The 16,992-nt window shown below is 42.7% G+C and overlaps 1 protein-coding gene across 4 annotated transcripts in view; it reads left to right on the top strand.

Annotated features, from left to right (window-relative positions):
* The window catches only part of kcnc3a (potassium voltage-gated channel, Shaw-related subfamily, member 3a), a 111,045-nt gene that overhangs the window by 62,084 nt on the left and 31,969 nt on the right, over positions 1 to 16,992 (top strand). For 3 of the 4 annotated variants that reach the window (XM_017458606.3, XM_017458547.3, XM_017458555.3), the window contains exons 3-4: positions 10,149 to 11,118; positions 16,029 to 16,214. In XM_017458606.3, the coding sequence (XP_017314095.1) occupies positions 10,149 to 11,118; positions 16,029 to 16,214 (1,156 nt within the window). Of the gene's footprint in view, positions 1 to 10,148; positions 11,119 to 16,028; positions 16,765 to 16,992 lie in introns of those variants that run through there. The other variant, XM_017458580.3, reaches the window with a different exon arrangement.

Raw genomic sequence — 16,992 nt, 5'->3', positions numbered from 1 at the left:
ACATTCACTCTCCACAAACACAAGCATTTCAACTCCATCACTGACATCAAACGGATTGACAGGATCAAATCGGCCCTGTTTTCATATAAACGGTTTTCTCACGGCCGTGTCAAATGTTAGCATGTAATGTGCGTTGCATACTTCTCAACAAGAAGTTCAAGTGAGAGCTAAACATGATGGACGATTAAATCCATGAGCAAATCTAAAGCTTCCTCCTCCGCTGTTCTGAGTTAGTTACAGTTACATTTATATAGCACTTTTCTAGACACTCAAAGTGCTTTTCATGGGGGAAGGGTCCTCTCCTCTCCTCTCCTTAATCACCACTAGTGTGTAGCATCCACCTGGATGATGCGACGGCAGTCATTGTGCAGCAGAACGCCCACCACACACCAGCTATTAGTGGAGAGGAGAGTGATGTAGCCAATTCAGAGATGGGATTATTAGGGGGTCATGATGGAGAAGGGCCAGTGGGGGAATTTCACCAGGACTATACCTCTACTCCTTTACGATAAAGGTCCTGGGATTTCTAATGACTACAGAGAGCCAGGACCTCGGTTTGAAGTCTCATCCGAAAGAGAGGGCTATTTCTACAGTATAGTGTCCCCGTCACTATACTGGAGCATTAGGCCCCACACAGACTACAGGGTGAGCGCCACCTGCAGGCCTCACAAATACCTATACCTAACTAATACCACTTATAACAGCAACATTAGTTTTCCCCAGGTGGTCTCCTATCCAGGTACTGGTCAGACCCAACCCTCCTTAGCTTCATTGGGACACCAGGCAAGAAATGCAGGGAGATATAACTCAGGCCGTGAGTTTATGTCACATACGAGTATGAGTATATCAGATGTACCTTTAGTGATATGATATATTGATATTACGATATATATTGATATGAGAATGGCATAGTATATGACATACGACATTCTGCCACATGATCAGGACATCACTGTTTCCAGTTGTTGTGAATTGTTGTGGTCAAATGGAGAGACCAAAACCTTCCCAAAGTACCAAGGCCCACACCCACACCTCTGTGTCCTCACATGTAACTTCATTCCTGTAAACAGATATCTCCACGTTATTAAAGTATTTTCATTTTTGCCGACTTTATACTTTTTGGCTAAAATATCTGAAAATGATTTGCTTTCAAAACGCAGCAAACCAAATCATACTGCAGCGCAACTTTTAATTGGCCGAGAAAGCTGGCTGTAAGCGGTCCATATTGTACAGTCAGAGCTTGTAAACCCTGAAAATTGTCAGACGTCCTTGGGCTTGTGTTTAAAATGCTAGAATAGAAGAATGAGTCTTTTATTTCCGACCAATTTGAAGAAACGGTTTCAGCTTATGGGGACACGGTGGCTTAGTGGAAGCACATTTTGGGGTTAGCGTCTCGAATCCTGCGTGTGTGGAGTTGGGGTTGGTACCCCATCCAGGGTGTCCCCTGCTTTGTGCCCCGAGTTCCCTGGGAAATGCTCCAGGCTTTCCTATGACCCTGTGTAGGATAAGCAGTATGGAAAATGGATGGATGGGTTTCTGCTTATGTTTAAGAAATATGAATATTTGCGATTATTTTCAGCTCTAGAAGCAGCTCATGAAAATAATAGAACTAAAATAACTCTGTACTTTTACTTTGATACTTGATTATAGTCCAAAACAAGCCACTTTTGTACTTGTACACAAGTAGAAATGTAAATAGAAGACGTCTATTTTTACTCACGTATCATGCAAACGAAGGCAACACTCTCTCTCCACCGCTAGTCATAGCAAGTTACAACTTTTATCCGGTTTTTCCCAACATAAGAATCTTCCATCCAAGTTTGAACTTGATGCTACGAATGATTTCAGACTAATTGTTTTATATGCGCACCTGTTTTTTTTTTATTTTTTAAATGAAAAATATGGCTTGAGAACGAATACAACATTTCTGTGGATTGTGCTGAGTGGGAATTTTTTCCCTGACGAACTCCCCGGTCGTGTATTTGTCGACTGCCATACGCGTGTGTTCACTAGACAAGGCATATTTACTCATCGGATCATCATTCATCAGTAAAAAATTATGAAGGTTGTGACAGAAAAGCTGGAGTGGTGAAGGAGGAGTATGGTGAAGCTGAAATGGAAAGCATGCGTAAGAGAGGCGGCCTGAAAGGGAACCGAATGAAATGTCAATGCGATACTCGGGTGGTTGCGGTACAGGTGGTAGAGCGGGTTGTCCACTAATCGTAGGGTTGGCGGTTTGATTCCCGACCCATGTGACTCCACATGCAAAAGTGTCCTTGGGCAAGACACTGAACCCCAAATTGCTCCCGGTGGCAAGTTGCATGGTAGCTCTGCTACCATTGGTGTGTGTGTGTGTGTGAATGAGACACAGTGTAAAGCGCTTTGGATAAAAGCGCTATATAAGTGCAGACCATTTACCATTTTACTCTGAGTGAAGAGAAAATACAAAGAAGTGAAGAAAAAAAAAGATTTCAGTAGGAAATGTTAGTCAATTAATATCAAGATATTATTATGTAAGGAATGAAACACTTGGGGGTGTGCGGTTATAGGAAAATAATCAACGTTAGGGTGGTGTGATGAAGCGGAGTTAAAGTTAACACCCTGAAGTTGATTATTTTACTATTCCAGCATGTCGGAATGTGTTTTATTCCTTGGATATCACAGCAATATGGCTTGCTTTGCTCCCATAGACAGCTCTCTGATAGTCATGATGGTTTATCCTTTTTAACAACAAATTCAGCCTTCACGGTTCAACTTAAGGCTAAAACCCAAGAGCAGATGTTCAGAGCTATTTATTGTTTAAACAGTCAATCTAACAGGACACACCTGGGTAACAAGAAACACCTGTCAGTCACATGTTCCAATATTTTTGCTCACCTACAGATCGGGTGGTCTGATTCAAAATGTGCAATGTTCGACGTTATTTAACACGTCTACATATAAATACCAGGGAATAAAAAGCTGAAATTATAAACACTCTTCTCATCTTTTGATCTCAAACCCAAATGTCTTCAGTACTACAGTAACAACAAATGAATTGACCCCACTGTTCTGATAGTTTCGGAGGGGACTGTACTTTTTATCCATTTATAGTTGCATTTATTGTTGTGGAAACAATTTCATTTTTCCTGGTCTCTAGTTTTATAGCAGCTATGAACAGTTTTTTTTTTTTTATTTATTCTCTTTTTATTTCTCTCTCTCGAAGTTAATAAGACAAAAGAGACGCAGCTTGTCTTGTTAGAATGCGTCACAAAATGCACAGGAAGTGTAAATATGTTCTTCTGTCTGAAAGCTCCGCCTATTATGAAGCGCTGACGCAGGAGACTCCTTGCAGAAAACTTCCCCGTATCGAGTAACGATGAGCATATTTTTCTTTGATAAATTAACAATCACGTTCCTAAAACCTGTCGATTTTATTTGGAGCGTCTGCTGTACAAGTCCCTGTGAATGAGCTGTTCCTATAGAAACGGATCGAACGAGCGTACTCGTATAAACCTGTGATTTGTAGCTGCACTACTGTCAGAGCTGCTGTTAGAGAAAACCAATCACCTTGTGACCAATCAGATTTGAGAATTCAACAGTGCTTTGGAATAAAGACGATTAGTGTGGTATCATATTATATTGTTTTTGCACCGTCTTCCGTTCTGCGCTATCCATTTCCTTTTCTGTTGTTGTTTACTCCTTCTGCATCACAGCCTCTCCCACTGCACCCAAATCTACTCTCCTGTTTTCAGTCCGCGTCATATGGACATGCCTAAACACCCTGTCCAAATGATTTATAGCACCGTTTACCGAGCCACAGCCTGAGCGTTCATTTTAATTATAGCGGGGGATCTAGTATCTATTGTAAGAGGATCTGTCCTTCAAGATTGCATTGGTATTGGTGGGATTTGTAGACGGAAGAATACTGAGTGTGTGTGTGTGTGTGTGTGTGTGTGTGTGTGTGTGTGTGTGTACTCCATCCTGCTGCAGTCGTGTTTGGAGGGAATGTTTAAACTTGCTGCAGTGAGCCTCATAGCAATGGGGGCTGTGCTTTAATACCGAGACGAGGCTGCAGAGAAACACGTTTCTCCTCCCCTTCCACTGCTAAATACACCACTTGGTATTTGAACAATTCGACAAAATATCCATGTTCAGTCCTCGCACGGCTATCTTTACGAGGTCCGCTGTTTGCTTGTGTACGCCATTTTGAAGTTGCTCCGTAGACACGTCCTGTCGTACGACAATGAAACAGAAATAGCGATGCCGTAAGCGATTAGCGGAGAGAAGGGTCCAAGCACTGAGCTGAGCAGCTGAGGGTTAAGACCAGAGTTCAACTTATACTTTATTTCCCAGAAGGCCGAATGCAAGTTATATGAATGCCGCATTGTATTAAGTGTAATCGCAAGCTTGTGTGTGGGTTTGATTAATAAAATACGATCTATTGTTATCGCTAGGTACCTTTTTAAGTTTTACTACAGTTTGGCTTTACTATCGCTCTACTTTGTTACTACTTAATTACAATTATGTGGTGAATTTTTCTGTAAGGAGAGTTTTATGTAACATTTTATGGAAGGAGTCTCCAGTGTCAGGGCTTCGTAAAGGTCCGTAAGTCTTCAGGATGTTTCCAAATCGTTGCTCTTTAACTTCATTAAGGTGAGTGAGCAACTGTTTACAGCTGCTATGATGTAAATAATAATAATAACAGGAACTCATTTGTCATGTGGATGTTCCACAAATTTAAATGTAGCTATAAATGGATAAAAGGTACGATTGTGTCTTTGTTTAACACGTTAAAAAAAAAGGCAATTCTTGGCTAGTTGCTGTGGTGTAAGAGGAATAAGACACCTCGGGACGTGCTGTTATTGGAAAAGAATTCACAGCTTTTCCGCCGATAACAGTAACTCCACTGTCATCGGTGATTTTCTTATGACAGTATGACCCATAGTGTTTGTTCCACACGCATTTGGTGTACATGATGAGCGGTGAGTGAGTGTGTTGTTGATTTTAGAAGTTGCTGATACACGGCAGCGAAAAAAAAATCCACACCAAAGCAGACTCGCAAAGAACACGGCAAAGGTGGCTGATGTTTATTATTAATGCGTCACGGATGGCGATTGTCGAACTCGCGCTCTGCTGGAGTGATTGTGCTGACTTGGCTGTCAGGCGCTCACAGACACGAGTCAGCAAGCTGTCAGTAGCAGTGATTCTTTTGTTGTAGAGGAAAGCCATGTCCATCATCGTTACACTGTTATAAAGATTTCTAAACATACTTTTAGTAATAATATTAATGAAAAATGAGGAAAAGGGTCATTTATTCATTTTTCGCATCCCGTGAGGCGAATTTCCTTCACCTTTACCTCGACCGGACATACCCGTTCACTCATTCTTTCATCCTGGTTACAGAACCTGTCCCGGGAACACTAGGCATGAGGTGAAAGTACACCCTGGACACTGGGTCCACCTCAGAGCACTGACCCTACCCCAGGCACCAATCAGGGAGGGAAAAGGCTAACACGTGCTTACTCCGAGACATGTGAAGCCAGCCAAGCATATCTCTTCGAACTCCTGCATTGCACATTCAGAGGAAAGTGCTATCCACCGTCTTGCGCATACATGTCCTCACAAATACCTACTAGGGTTGCTCTGATTGACAGGAAGAAAGAGTATGCCACTCTCACCCAGACAGCAGAGCCAGTTTGGCTCCATGGGACTCTTGTCCACGGACGGTTGCGGCATCGACAGGATTCGAACTGGCAACCTCACGAGTTGCCCGAGAGCCATTATGGCCGAGAACCGTTAAGGCCTTTCTCCTGGCCCTTTAAATCTTTAAACAAACTGATGTTCTAAGTGTTGTGTGTGTGTGTGTGTGTGTGCAGCAGAGAGTTGTGTTTAAACCAAGACCGGACAGCCATTCGCTAAGACGTTCGCAAACAATGAACTGACTCAATATGCACACCAGGTGCAGAAGGTTTAGAGCAGGGTGTTAAACTTGGGCCACGTCAGCATTTTTGTGAGCCCTTGAAGGGCCATAAACTAATGTCATTAATTTTTAACACAGTCTATTTTTATTACGTATTCTATCGATTAACACAAACAACCGGCCCTGAAACCAGAGTGGGATGTTTCTAGGGAAAAAAAGAGCTAACAGAAATGAGTATAACATTTGAAACTAATATGCTTCAATATTTTTTTTTATTTTTTTTGCAAGTTCTCGCAGGCTTGAGCTTGACACCTTAGATATTTAACCAGGCCAAGAACCACGGTGTGAGGACAATCTGTCCGTGTGTAACCCGAACCCGAACTACCTTCCTGAAGGTAGTATTTCACCTGCAGCAGACTGGATCATCAGAAATCTCCAAAAAATCTTTATAAAAGCTGGTCAAATCCATTTAAATCAGCTTTACTTTTGATAGCAAATCTTTCCACCAATCAGTGACTTCAAATAACATTCCCAATGGTTTTAATATACCAAAGGTATACACAGCCTACAAGTGCGCTATTCCTGGTGCTGTATGCTGAGATTGTGTGTGAAATTGTCACCTATCTCTGCTGCGATTGGTCAGTAGTAATGTATGAAGGGGCGCTTTCACTTTGCTTCTTCCTGTTCAATAAACCTATGACGTTCTCTCTCGGATGCATTGCAACGTGGATACAGTATCAGAACATGGAACCATATACCTTTTGGAAAAACAACCACGGGGTTTAATAACTGTAGGGAAGAAACCTAAAGTAGATGGAAAACACAGAACAGATTTAAAGATGGCGGCTGGGAGGCTGGTCGTCAATCGTATCGCCGTCAAATATATCTAGTATTTCCAGTGGATAAGATTGCAATAAACCGACTATATGATGATGATAATCTATTTCTAGACTTCCATCCATCCATCCATCTTCTATACCGCTTACGGGGAACCTGTCCCGACAAGCATCGGGCACAAGGTAGGGTTACACCCTGGACAGGACAAAACAAACCATAAACAAATTTAAATCTTGAAATACTGTAGTCGTGTTCTATTGGTTGCTTATTTTAAGCATTTATTTCTAGAGAGAAGCTAAACGATCTGCCGAGAGAATAAGAAATGAAGAATCAATGGGTTTATTAATCTCATTTTTGCTCCATTGTAATCGTATATAAGGGAATACTAGATAAATTGGTAACACTGAACAATAACAGTACATGAATAATCATGCACTAATACCTGAATTAATACTTACTTAAATATGAACTAATGATGAGTTAAGGCATGTACTAATCACGTACTAATAAACAGCTGACCTTAACTATGACGTCTTGTGAATTCATGCGTGAATAACGACCGCCTACCACAACGAAGTAGGGGTAAACTAAATCGAACGTGCTTTACTGGAAAGAACACGAATTAAACGCGCATCATTTCCAACCATCGTCGGATGGCGTCGAGATGAAACGATGGGTGTTTTATTATCAGTGCGTCTTTCTACGTCCGATAAGGCGGATCGATGTCAATTATGAAAGTGGACGCACTGTCCAGTGATGTCAACACTAGCAACATAGCTGCATACGGAAAATTATACGTCAATTTTTTTAAAAATTCAATTTCTTTCTTATAGGGCACGTTTGATTTAGTGTTAATTAATACATTCACGAACAAACGTGTACTAACGTACTTAAAGTGGTCGTTATTCACGCATAAATTCATAAGACTCACGTTGTAGTTACGGTTAGTTAAGGTCTTGATTAGTTCATGATTAGTACATGCAGTAACTCATCGTCGGTTCATATTTAAGGAAGTGTTAATTATCGTGAGAATTAGTGCGTGATTATTCACGTACTGTTATTGTAAAGTGTTACCAATATGTGTGACTATGTTTGTGTGCTTTTTGCAGTGCAGATCCTCTGTTTAGTTTTCTCCAATCACATGTATTTACAGTATGTAAACTATGGCGCTGAAGGAAGCTCGTCAGACCAGAGACTAGACTAGCTACAGGGTTATTTTCATATAATTCAAATTCTCATAGATTTGTCCATTTTGTTTAATCGTTGTCGACAAGAACAAAATGTAATCGAGAAGTGTGTGTTTATCGTCGTGTCGAAATTCGAAAACTGACGTGTCTCATTTGTTCACAGACTGGAGCGCTAGTCAGAAGTGCTGACGTGAAGATCCACTAGGAAACAAAACGTAACTCTTATTTATAGCCAAAAACTTATCACGCATTAAAGGGCAAGTGTTGTCATTCAGGCTTGTTAGTCGCTTATCCAGATTCCTTATCCAGGAATTTTATACAACTGGATTGTCTTTTAGTCGAATGCCCCTGAACTAGGCTACGACGAGCCTGAATGTTGAAATTTCTAATATTTAAGCAATCATTTCCCGGTCATGTGAACTTGCACAGCTGTCACCATCTACAGGAAACGGATTAACACCAAACCACAATCACAAGTCACAGAACACGAGTCTAAAATGCTAAGATGATACTACCAGATGGTCCTGCAAATGCATGTCTCTGCTATTAATATTCATGATTCGCTTTTGTTCGTGTGTAAATTTCATGTTTCGGCTTTCCGTATCTGGAGCTCGGGTCTATCTGGAGCAGGCCGTGTGTGTGGCGCGAAAGTGACGTCGGGCGCCTCGTCAGAGTTTTGAGGCCGAGATGAGATGGGCTCGTCAAAAATTAGTTCATGCTAATCAGGTTGGGGAATTGGTTTATTCTCCCAGGACACCTCGAATCCTTCATTTTCACTGCTGCTCATCCCGTCTCGAGGGGATTGACCTGACTGTGAAACGTCCTTAAAGATGGGACTTTTTAGGTGCTTCTGTCAAACGCTTAAGTCTTTATTTATATGTGTGTGTGTGTGCGTTGTTTGTCCTGCACTACAAACATCTCATGATATCATTGATAACGTAGTAGCTGTAGGGGAAAAAATTGGAAAAATGTGAAATGCTGCATTAAAGAAATTGCTCTTGGAGGTCTGGTGTATGTGTGTGTGTGTGTGTGTGTGTGTGTGTGTGTGTGTGTGTGTGTGTGTGTGTAATTGGATGCTAGGACAGTCAGAGACAATCAGATTATATTGATTTCAGGTGATAGGAGGAGATAAAAGACAGGGACATGCTCACACCGGCTGATCGATGCCCTTCTCTCTGCATTAGAGCCGGACGCGACATCTCTGATTTCAGAACGGTGGCACCGCACCGCATCACATTCCTCTAGAACACAGTGCGACATCACTTCCTCTCTCGCTTCCTCTCTTTACAACCTCGGTCTCCGTTTATCTCTCTTACCTCTTATCTTTCTTTCTCCTGTCATAATGGTTTCAAACCTTGAACCCCCCCCCCCCGCCCTTCATCACACCCCCATTTGAAAATGCGCCTCTCTTAGCTCCGCCGTCTTTTCTCCCCTCCCCTTCTCGATGCCGCCTTCTCAGGCGTGTTTTCCTTGTCTCTGTGCAGTGGCATTTTACGGCTAATATGACACACACACACACACACACACACACACACACACACACACACACACACACGTGTGCACTCTCTCTCTCTCTCTCTCTCTCTCTCTCTGTCTCGCTCTCGCTCGCTCTCTCTTACTGATTGTGGAATCTGGCGCTCTCTGCTGGCAGAATGATGCTACTTTTCTATTTTCCGTTTTTGCTGCAGTGGATGCGTATCGGTTTCTCTCTCCACCAGTGCTTGACTATAATAATATAAACTAGACCGGTACATTTCCTGACGAAACCGTGAGTGGTGCTTGCCGTGGCGAAACCGGGACGGGGGCGCCAATACTTTCGAGAGCCGCGCGTGTAGGGCGCCAATACTTTCGAGAGCCGGTCAGACAGGCACCGGATTGCAAAAAGCCACAAGCAAGCAAAACTGAATGTGAATGCACCCACAAACAGTTGTCCTATCAGTCTATTTATGCGTAGATGGGGGATTTAACTAATTATTGATAACAATTATTGATTAACTATTGATAAAGGTCCAATTACATAAAATTCATATAAAGTTTGAGATACTACAGCATTCACCTTTTATCTGTACTTGTACTTGCTATTTTATTGAATGCAACTGATATTTTAGGTCATTTTGAAACCAAAAAAAAAAAACTGACTGTAACTAATCTGACATCGTACACTATACTATTCAACTGATTGACGTGATCATGTTCTTCCCTCTCTCTTTCTGAATCTTTAGTACGTGGCGTTCGGCTCACTCTTCTTCATCCTCATCTCCATCTCGACGTTCTGCTTGGAGACGCACGAGGCGTTCAACACCATCTACAACCGTACAGAGAACGTGACGGTGGGCAACGTGACGCGCGAGGAATTGATGTTCGAGGTGGTGACGGACAGCTGGCTGACGTACGTGGAAGGCGTGTGCGTAATATGGTTCACCATTGAGGTGTTCACGCGCGTCATCTTCTGCCCCGACAAGGCCGAGTTCTTCAAGAGCTCGCTCAACATCATTGACTTTGTGGCCATCCTGCCCTTCTACCTGGAGGTGGCGCTCAGCGGCCTCTCGGCCAAGGCTGCCAAGGACGTGCTGGGCTTTCTGCGCGTCGTCCGCTTCGTCCGGATCTTGAGGATCTTCAAGCTCACGCGCCATTTCGTCGGGCTCCGTGTGCTGGGCCACACTCTGCGCGCCAGCACCAACGAGTTCCTTCTCCTAATCATCTTCCTGGCACTCGGGGTGCTCATCTTCGCCACCATGATTTACTATGCCGAGAGGATCGGCGCTGACCCGGGTGACCCCACGGCCAGCGCCCACACCTCATTCAAGAACATCCCTATCGGGTTCTGGTGGGCTGTGGTCACCATGACTACGCTGGGCTACGGCGATATGTACCCTGAGACATGGTCGGGCATGTTGGTTGGCGCTCTGTGTGCCCTGGCTGGCGTGCTCACCATCGCTATGCCTGTGCCCGTCATCGTCAACAACTTCGGCATGTACTACTCGCTGGCCATGGCCAAGCAGAAGCTGCCCAAGAAGAAGAATAAACACATCCCACGAGCCCCGCAGCCCGGCTCGCCCAATTACTGCAAGCCCGATGCTCTTGCCATGGCCACTGCCTCGCCGCACAGGATCATGGGTAATGTGCTGGGCGGCAGCATAGCAGGGGACTGCCCCCTGGCACAGGAAGAGATCATCGAGATCAACAGAGCAGGTATATGTGTGTGTGTGCGTGTGCGCGATGTGTGGGTGCTCATCTTGATTATTTGGGGAATGTGATAGTCTCGATAGTTGAAAGGATGGGTGCGTGATATGTAGCAGTTGTGGCTTAGCGGTTAAGGCTCTGGGTTATTGACCGGAAGGTCGGGGGTTCAAGCCCCAGCACTGCCAAGATGCCACTGTTGGGCCCTTGAGCAAGGCCCTTAACCCTCTCTTCTCCAGGGGGCGCTGTATCATGGCTGCTCTGACCCCAGAGATTTCACTGTGCATATGTATATGTGACCAATAAAGACTCATTATATGTAAGGAATAAAACACTTGGGGTGTGTTGATGAAGGAAAATAAACAGCACTAAGGTAGGTGTGATGAACAGGTGTTAATGTTACCACTCTAAAGTTGATTATTTGCCTGTAAATGTATGTCCCAACATGTTTGGTTCATCTTATACTCCAGAAAATGTACAGTGCTAACATACATTTGTTTATACAAATGATTGTGTAGAGTTACATTTAATGTCGTGAAACATCCACGAAACAAGTTAGGTCGTGTTATCGCTTACGTTATAGCAGCTATAAACAGTCGTTGCCTCACCAGCCTTGAAGTTAACGTTGTTGAAGTTAATAAGACAAAAAAAACAAAAACAAAACGCAGCTTGTAATGGTAATTTTGCGATGGAAGAAATGAACAAAAAATCAAACAAACTCCATGATTTTCGGAGGAGCTTGCGGTTTTGCACCAAGAGGCGTCATGTGACGTCATCACGACCCGCTTTGTGACATCATCACAACACGTATTCAGCCAAAGCCGTCTTCGATTCACGAGTACAGCCAAGAGGTCTCATTTACTAACAAATATCACTGCGAAAGACAATTCCGTGCAATTGCGATTTCGCCATTGTAGTAGTAGTTTCCCCCAAAAAAGCACAAAAAACTCCAAAAAATCAAGAATTTTTGACCAAAATCCTGTATGGACTGGTAATGTTACCGAGGAACCACAAAGCATAAAGAAATGTTAAATAAACAGTTCCTTGCAGAAAAAAACTTCCCCATATCAGCAATTCCACGTTTTAAAATATGATTCAATTATGTTATGCGACAGAGCAGTTCATTCTCGGGGCAGTGGTGGTTTGATGGTTAAGGCTCTGGGTTACTGATCAGAAGGGCAGGGGTTCAAGCCCAAGCACTGTCAAGCTGCCACTGTTGGGCTCCTGAGCAAGGCCCTTATCCCTCTCTGCTCCAGGGGGCGCTGTATCATGGCTGATCCCAACCTTCTAACATGCTGGGATATGTGAAGACAATAATTTCATTACGCTGTGACCAATAAAGACTCTTTATCATTATTTCCGCAAGCACTGAGCACTGGTACTTCATGTATGTACGCTTTCTTTCATCAGGCAATTCTCTCAAGTGTGTGCTCAAGACTACCATGATCATTTCCCTCTATTGATACTGTTTAAGCCCCATCCTAATATGTTACCCTAACATAAAACTCAGCATCAGGAGTTCAGTGCTAGCAGCAAACAACAGCACCCAACATAAATGGCCCTAAAACGTCCCGTGATGTCCCTGACTGATTAATACTAAGTAGGTTACAGAATTCAGTTTCAGTGTCATAATTGAAAAATTCTAAAAAAAAAAAAAAATAAATAAAAAAACAACCCATACGTGAAAACACTTGGTCATTGCACTAATTAATAAGCGCTCACGTGAGCAGCGTTTTTGGCTTTTCACTGATGCAACAAGGCTATATAAGGCGCCAAAGAGTGTGAGTGTGTGTCTGAGATGGGATCTCCTCACACTTTCATGCTGACTTTATATAACTGAGCTTTTTAAAGTTCTGCTTGTTAAGTTTACTTTGCCACAATGGTGCTGTCCACACTGGCACTTCTCTGACCTGTCACTGAGCCTCTCTCTCTCTCTCTCTCTCTCTCTCTCTCTCTCTCTCTCAGCCTACACATTGCAGCTGGTTTTATTCCTCCTGGAATTTCATCATTTTTTGGAAAGTTTACTTACTGTACATTTAATGGAAGTTTGTGTGTGAGGGTGTGAAGTTTTACAGTATTATAATTGCTAAAGTTTTTTTTTTTTTTTTTTCCCACATTAAGACATTTTAAGACACTATTGTTATTCATTAGTTTTCTCTAGCATGCCCTAGAAGTCCTAGAAGACCTTATGCTGCCTTCGTAGGCACCATCTTCTCTACTGGAAAGTGGGAGATAATATCAGTAAAAAACGGAACTGTAATCTTCAGTAACGAGATCGTGCGTCTTCATTTACAGTTTTTAAAGGGGACCTATCATGCAGAAATGCTATAATGCCAAAAATCCACCCACTCCTTCTTTTATAGTCCCCGTAAATCATAAACAGTGTCTCAGAATGAGCCGTTTTAATTTTCGCCCTAGCGTGACGTCACGTTGGAACAAGCCCCGCCCAGGGACCATGCCCTATTCGCATAGATCCTCCTCCTGAGTGAGCTGCATACAGTCCGCCATGTCCTCCGCACCGGAACAGCTACAGTGATGGGAAGAATGTCTCCACGTCGCAAGCTTCATACCCGTTCTGTTGTTGTCTGTAAGAATGAACCTGAGTCTTTATGTACTCCCAGAATCAGAGCCACTGAAAACGCAGTGATGTTCTATTTTTGAAGGAGATGTGCCCCTCAAAAATACCTTAAATCATTTGACATCAGACTACTTTGTGAACGCGGGTCAATACAAAGCAGGATTTGATTTGAGATGGAGAGAGAGAGATGGAGAGAGGGAGAGGGGAGGGGGAATCGATCAGTATTAACCGTTTGTGATCCAGCTTTATCCAGAAGATATAAGTATCGCACTTTCTATTTTGTGAATGTTTGCAAATCGCCTTTCCGAATGAGCTTGTTCGCAGAATCCACGGCTAACGTAGTATCCAAAGCACGAGCTGTTCTCTTCTGGGAAGGGGGCGGGGCGCAGCGGCTCATTTGCGTTTAAAGAAACGCACACCAAAACAGCGTGTTTTGGCTTCCACCCCAAAAAGGGGCTTTTTCAGCATGGTATAATAAATGATCCGTGGGGTATTTTGAGCTGAAACTTCACAGACACTTTCCGGGGACCCCCGAGACTTATAATACGTCTTGTAAAAATGCTTAAAACAGGTCTCCTTTAAAATCTGATTAGTCATAAGGTGTTGCTTCATTTTCTATAACAGCAGCTCGTTGATATGGTGAAGTTTTCCATGAGTAGAAATTCATTTAACATTTCTGGAAGGAGTCTCCAGTGTCGGCGCTTTGTAAGAGTCAGGCTTAAAGCTGTAGCTTTAAAAGAGAGAAATGAAGACGGACTGCTGAGAGAACGACGGTTTATAGCTGCGATAGTGTAAGTGAGAACAGGAACCAACCTGTTTCATGGCATTCCGCAACGTTAAATGTAACTATAAATGGATAAAAAGTACATCATTCTTTAAGGTCTGGAAAAAATGTCAACGTTGGCAAATTGCTGTTGTGTAACAAAACACTTCAGGACGTGTTTTTTTTTTTTTTTTACCAAAATAATCGACTTTGTGGTGGTAACGGTAACTCCGCCCCATCGCGCCACCCCGGCGTTGATTCTTTTCCTATAACCGGCACACCACTATTTGTTTTATTTCTTACGTTTTGTATTTTTAGAAATATTTCTTCATTCACTTGACTGTTTACTTGTAGTGATTTCATATCTTGAGGACAGATAGATATTTTTGTTAGTTGGTTCTGTTTCCTAAAATATTGAACAAATGCTGTCACACATCACCGCACCAAAGCACTCTGTATGCTCCCGTGTTAAAGAACCGTACAGTACTTTGTCACGTGAGCTTCATATCTGTCCGCCCGCATGAAATTAAAACCCACCCAGGAATCCCAGTGCTGATACACACCTCTGTACTGAACTGTAAAATGCATCCTTATTATTCCAGCCTTCCGTATGTGTGTGTGTGTGTGTGTGTGTGAGAGATATTTATGTTTGGCATACATGTATGCAACGTGCTTCATTACTTTCCCCTACTCTTCTCCCTCCCTCTTTCTTCTCTTCCCCCGCCTCCATCTCTCCGTGTCTTCCCCGTGGGATATTTCTGTAAATTGTCGAGCTATGAGATTAAATTTGACAGCTGTCTCGGAGGCTATAAGTACACGTTCCTCCGCAGCTTCTCTCTCTGGGTGTCGTGTGCGTCTCTCACGCCGACACTGTAGTGTCTGTAGTGTGTGTATGTGATTTTTTTTTTTAAAAAGAAAAAGGAGAAAAACAATGCTTCCTCTTTTTTTTCTTTTCTTTTCTTTTCTTTTTTTTTTTTTTACACATACAGGATACAATTAGCTGCATGATGGAGACAAGTATGTTGGTGTGCCGTCGTGAGATCTGCGTTGTTGTTCCTCTGCAGCTATTAAACCACGTGACTCTGATATTCCTCCCCCCCCCCCCCCTCTCTTTCTCTCTCTTCCTCACACACACACACACACACACACAAGCTTCTTATTTACATAGCTAGGTTTTTTGATCCTTTTCATTTTTGTCCATATTGTACAAACTGTCCTTAATAAATATGCAAATCGTAAAGTACAAAGTGTAAATGAATACAACAGAAGGACAGATATTAAATTTGCAGGAACCGGTTTCCATCATTTGAATGAAAAATAAAATGTCTATGACATTAAATATTCGCAGAATGTTTCTCCATGTTCGCTAGATTAGTTTTGACTTAAAAACAACATAGATTTTTTGTTGTTGTTTGTGTTTTTTTTGTTGTCGTTGTTGTTGTTGTTACCAGAATAGTGACTGATTTATGATATATGAAACAATGTGGGTTAAAGTACATATTTTTCTTCTAAAACTTTTGACTGTGTTATCTCTGTGCATCATGTCTTCTCTGACTCCTGTCCCGTCTTTGCCTTTGATAGACTCAAAGCAGAACGGGGACGCGGCTAACGCAGCCCTGGCTAACGAGGACTGCCCCACAATAGACCAGGTGCTGGGGCCGGACGACAGGAGTCCGGCAACGGGGACTGGGCGCTACCCGCATGACCGCGCCTGCTTCCTGCTCAGTGCTGGCGAGTTCCGCACCACCGACAGCAATGTCAGGAAAGGTACGCGCAACACATATACACTTGACCACTTACAGCACATGTTATAGACTGCAATGCAGGTAAGGTTACTTGCATGGCTAACAGTTCACAACAAACACACACACACACACACACACACACACAATCTACCTCAGAAGAATTTCATGATGCACAGATAGTTTAATCAGACTGTATGATAAAATATGCACATACTATACAGTGCCTTGCAGAAGTATTCACCCCCTTGCACATTTTATTTGTATTTTAACCTGGAAATGGATTTAATTGTGATGTTTACCATTTTATTTACACAACAAGCGTAATGTGTTTGTTTTGACACGAAGGTTCATTTAAAAAAAATAATAAAGCAGACCTGTTGGTTGCATGATTATTCACCCCACAGGTTTAGTACTTCGTAATGTCATAGATACCTCCTTGGTCTTCTTGATTCTGCAACATTTACATTTTTATTTGTAAATAGAATGATTTTTTTCCACATCAGTAATATGGGCTGTTTCATTATGTATAATTAAAATGAAGTCCATTTGTAACGCTATGTGTGTAATTTTTATTGGGGTGGTGGTGGTGGGGGTTGGGGGGTGGGGGGTGATTACTTATGCAAGACTCTGTATTACTGTACACACCTTGCAATATAAATATCAATATAACATTAAACACAGAGTCTGGCCCTGACCTTCTGTCTTCACTTCCACAGTCATTTCACTGCACGTTCCTCTCCGATCATCCACTTATTAGCATAACCCCGCCCTGCTGCATAAATCACCCGCATATTAGCGTA

Source organism: Ictalurus punctatus, chromosome 2 (genome assembly GCF_001660625.3).
Source record: "Ictalurus punctatus breed USDA103 chromosome 2, Coco_2.0, whole genome shotgun sequence".
NCBI lineage: Eukaryota > Metazoa > Chordata > Actinopteri > Siluriformes > Ictaluridae > Ictalurus > Ictalurus punctatus.
The sequence above is the reverse complement of the archived record's forward strand: the minus strand, read 5'-3'. Positions and strand labels throughout refer to the sequence as shown.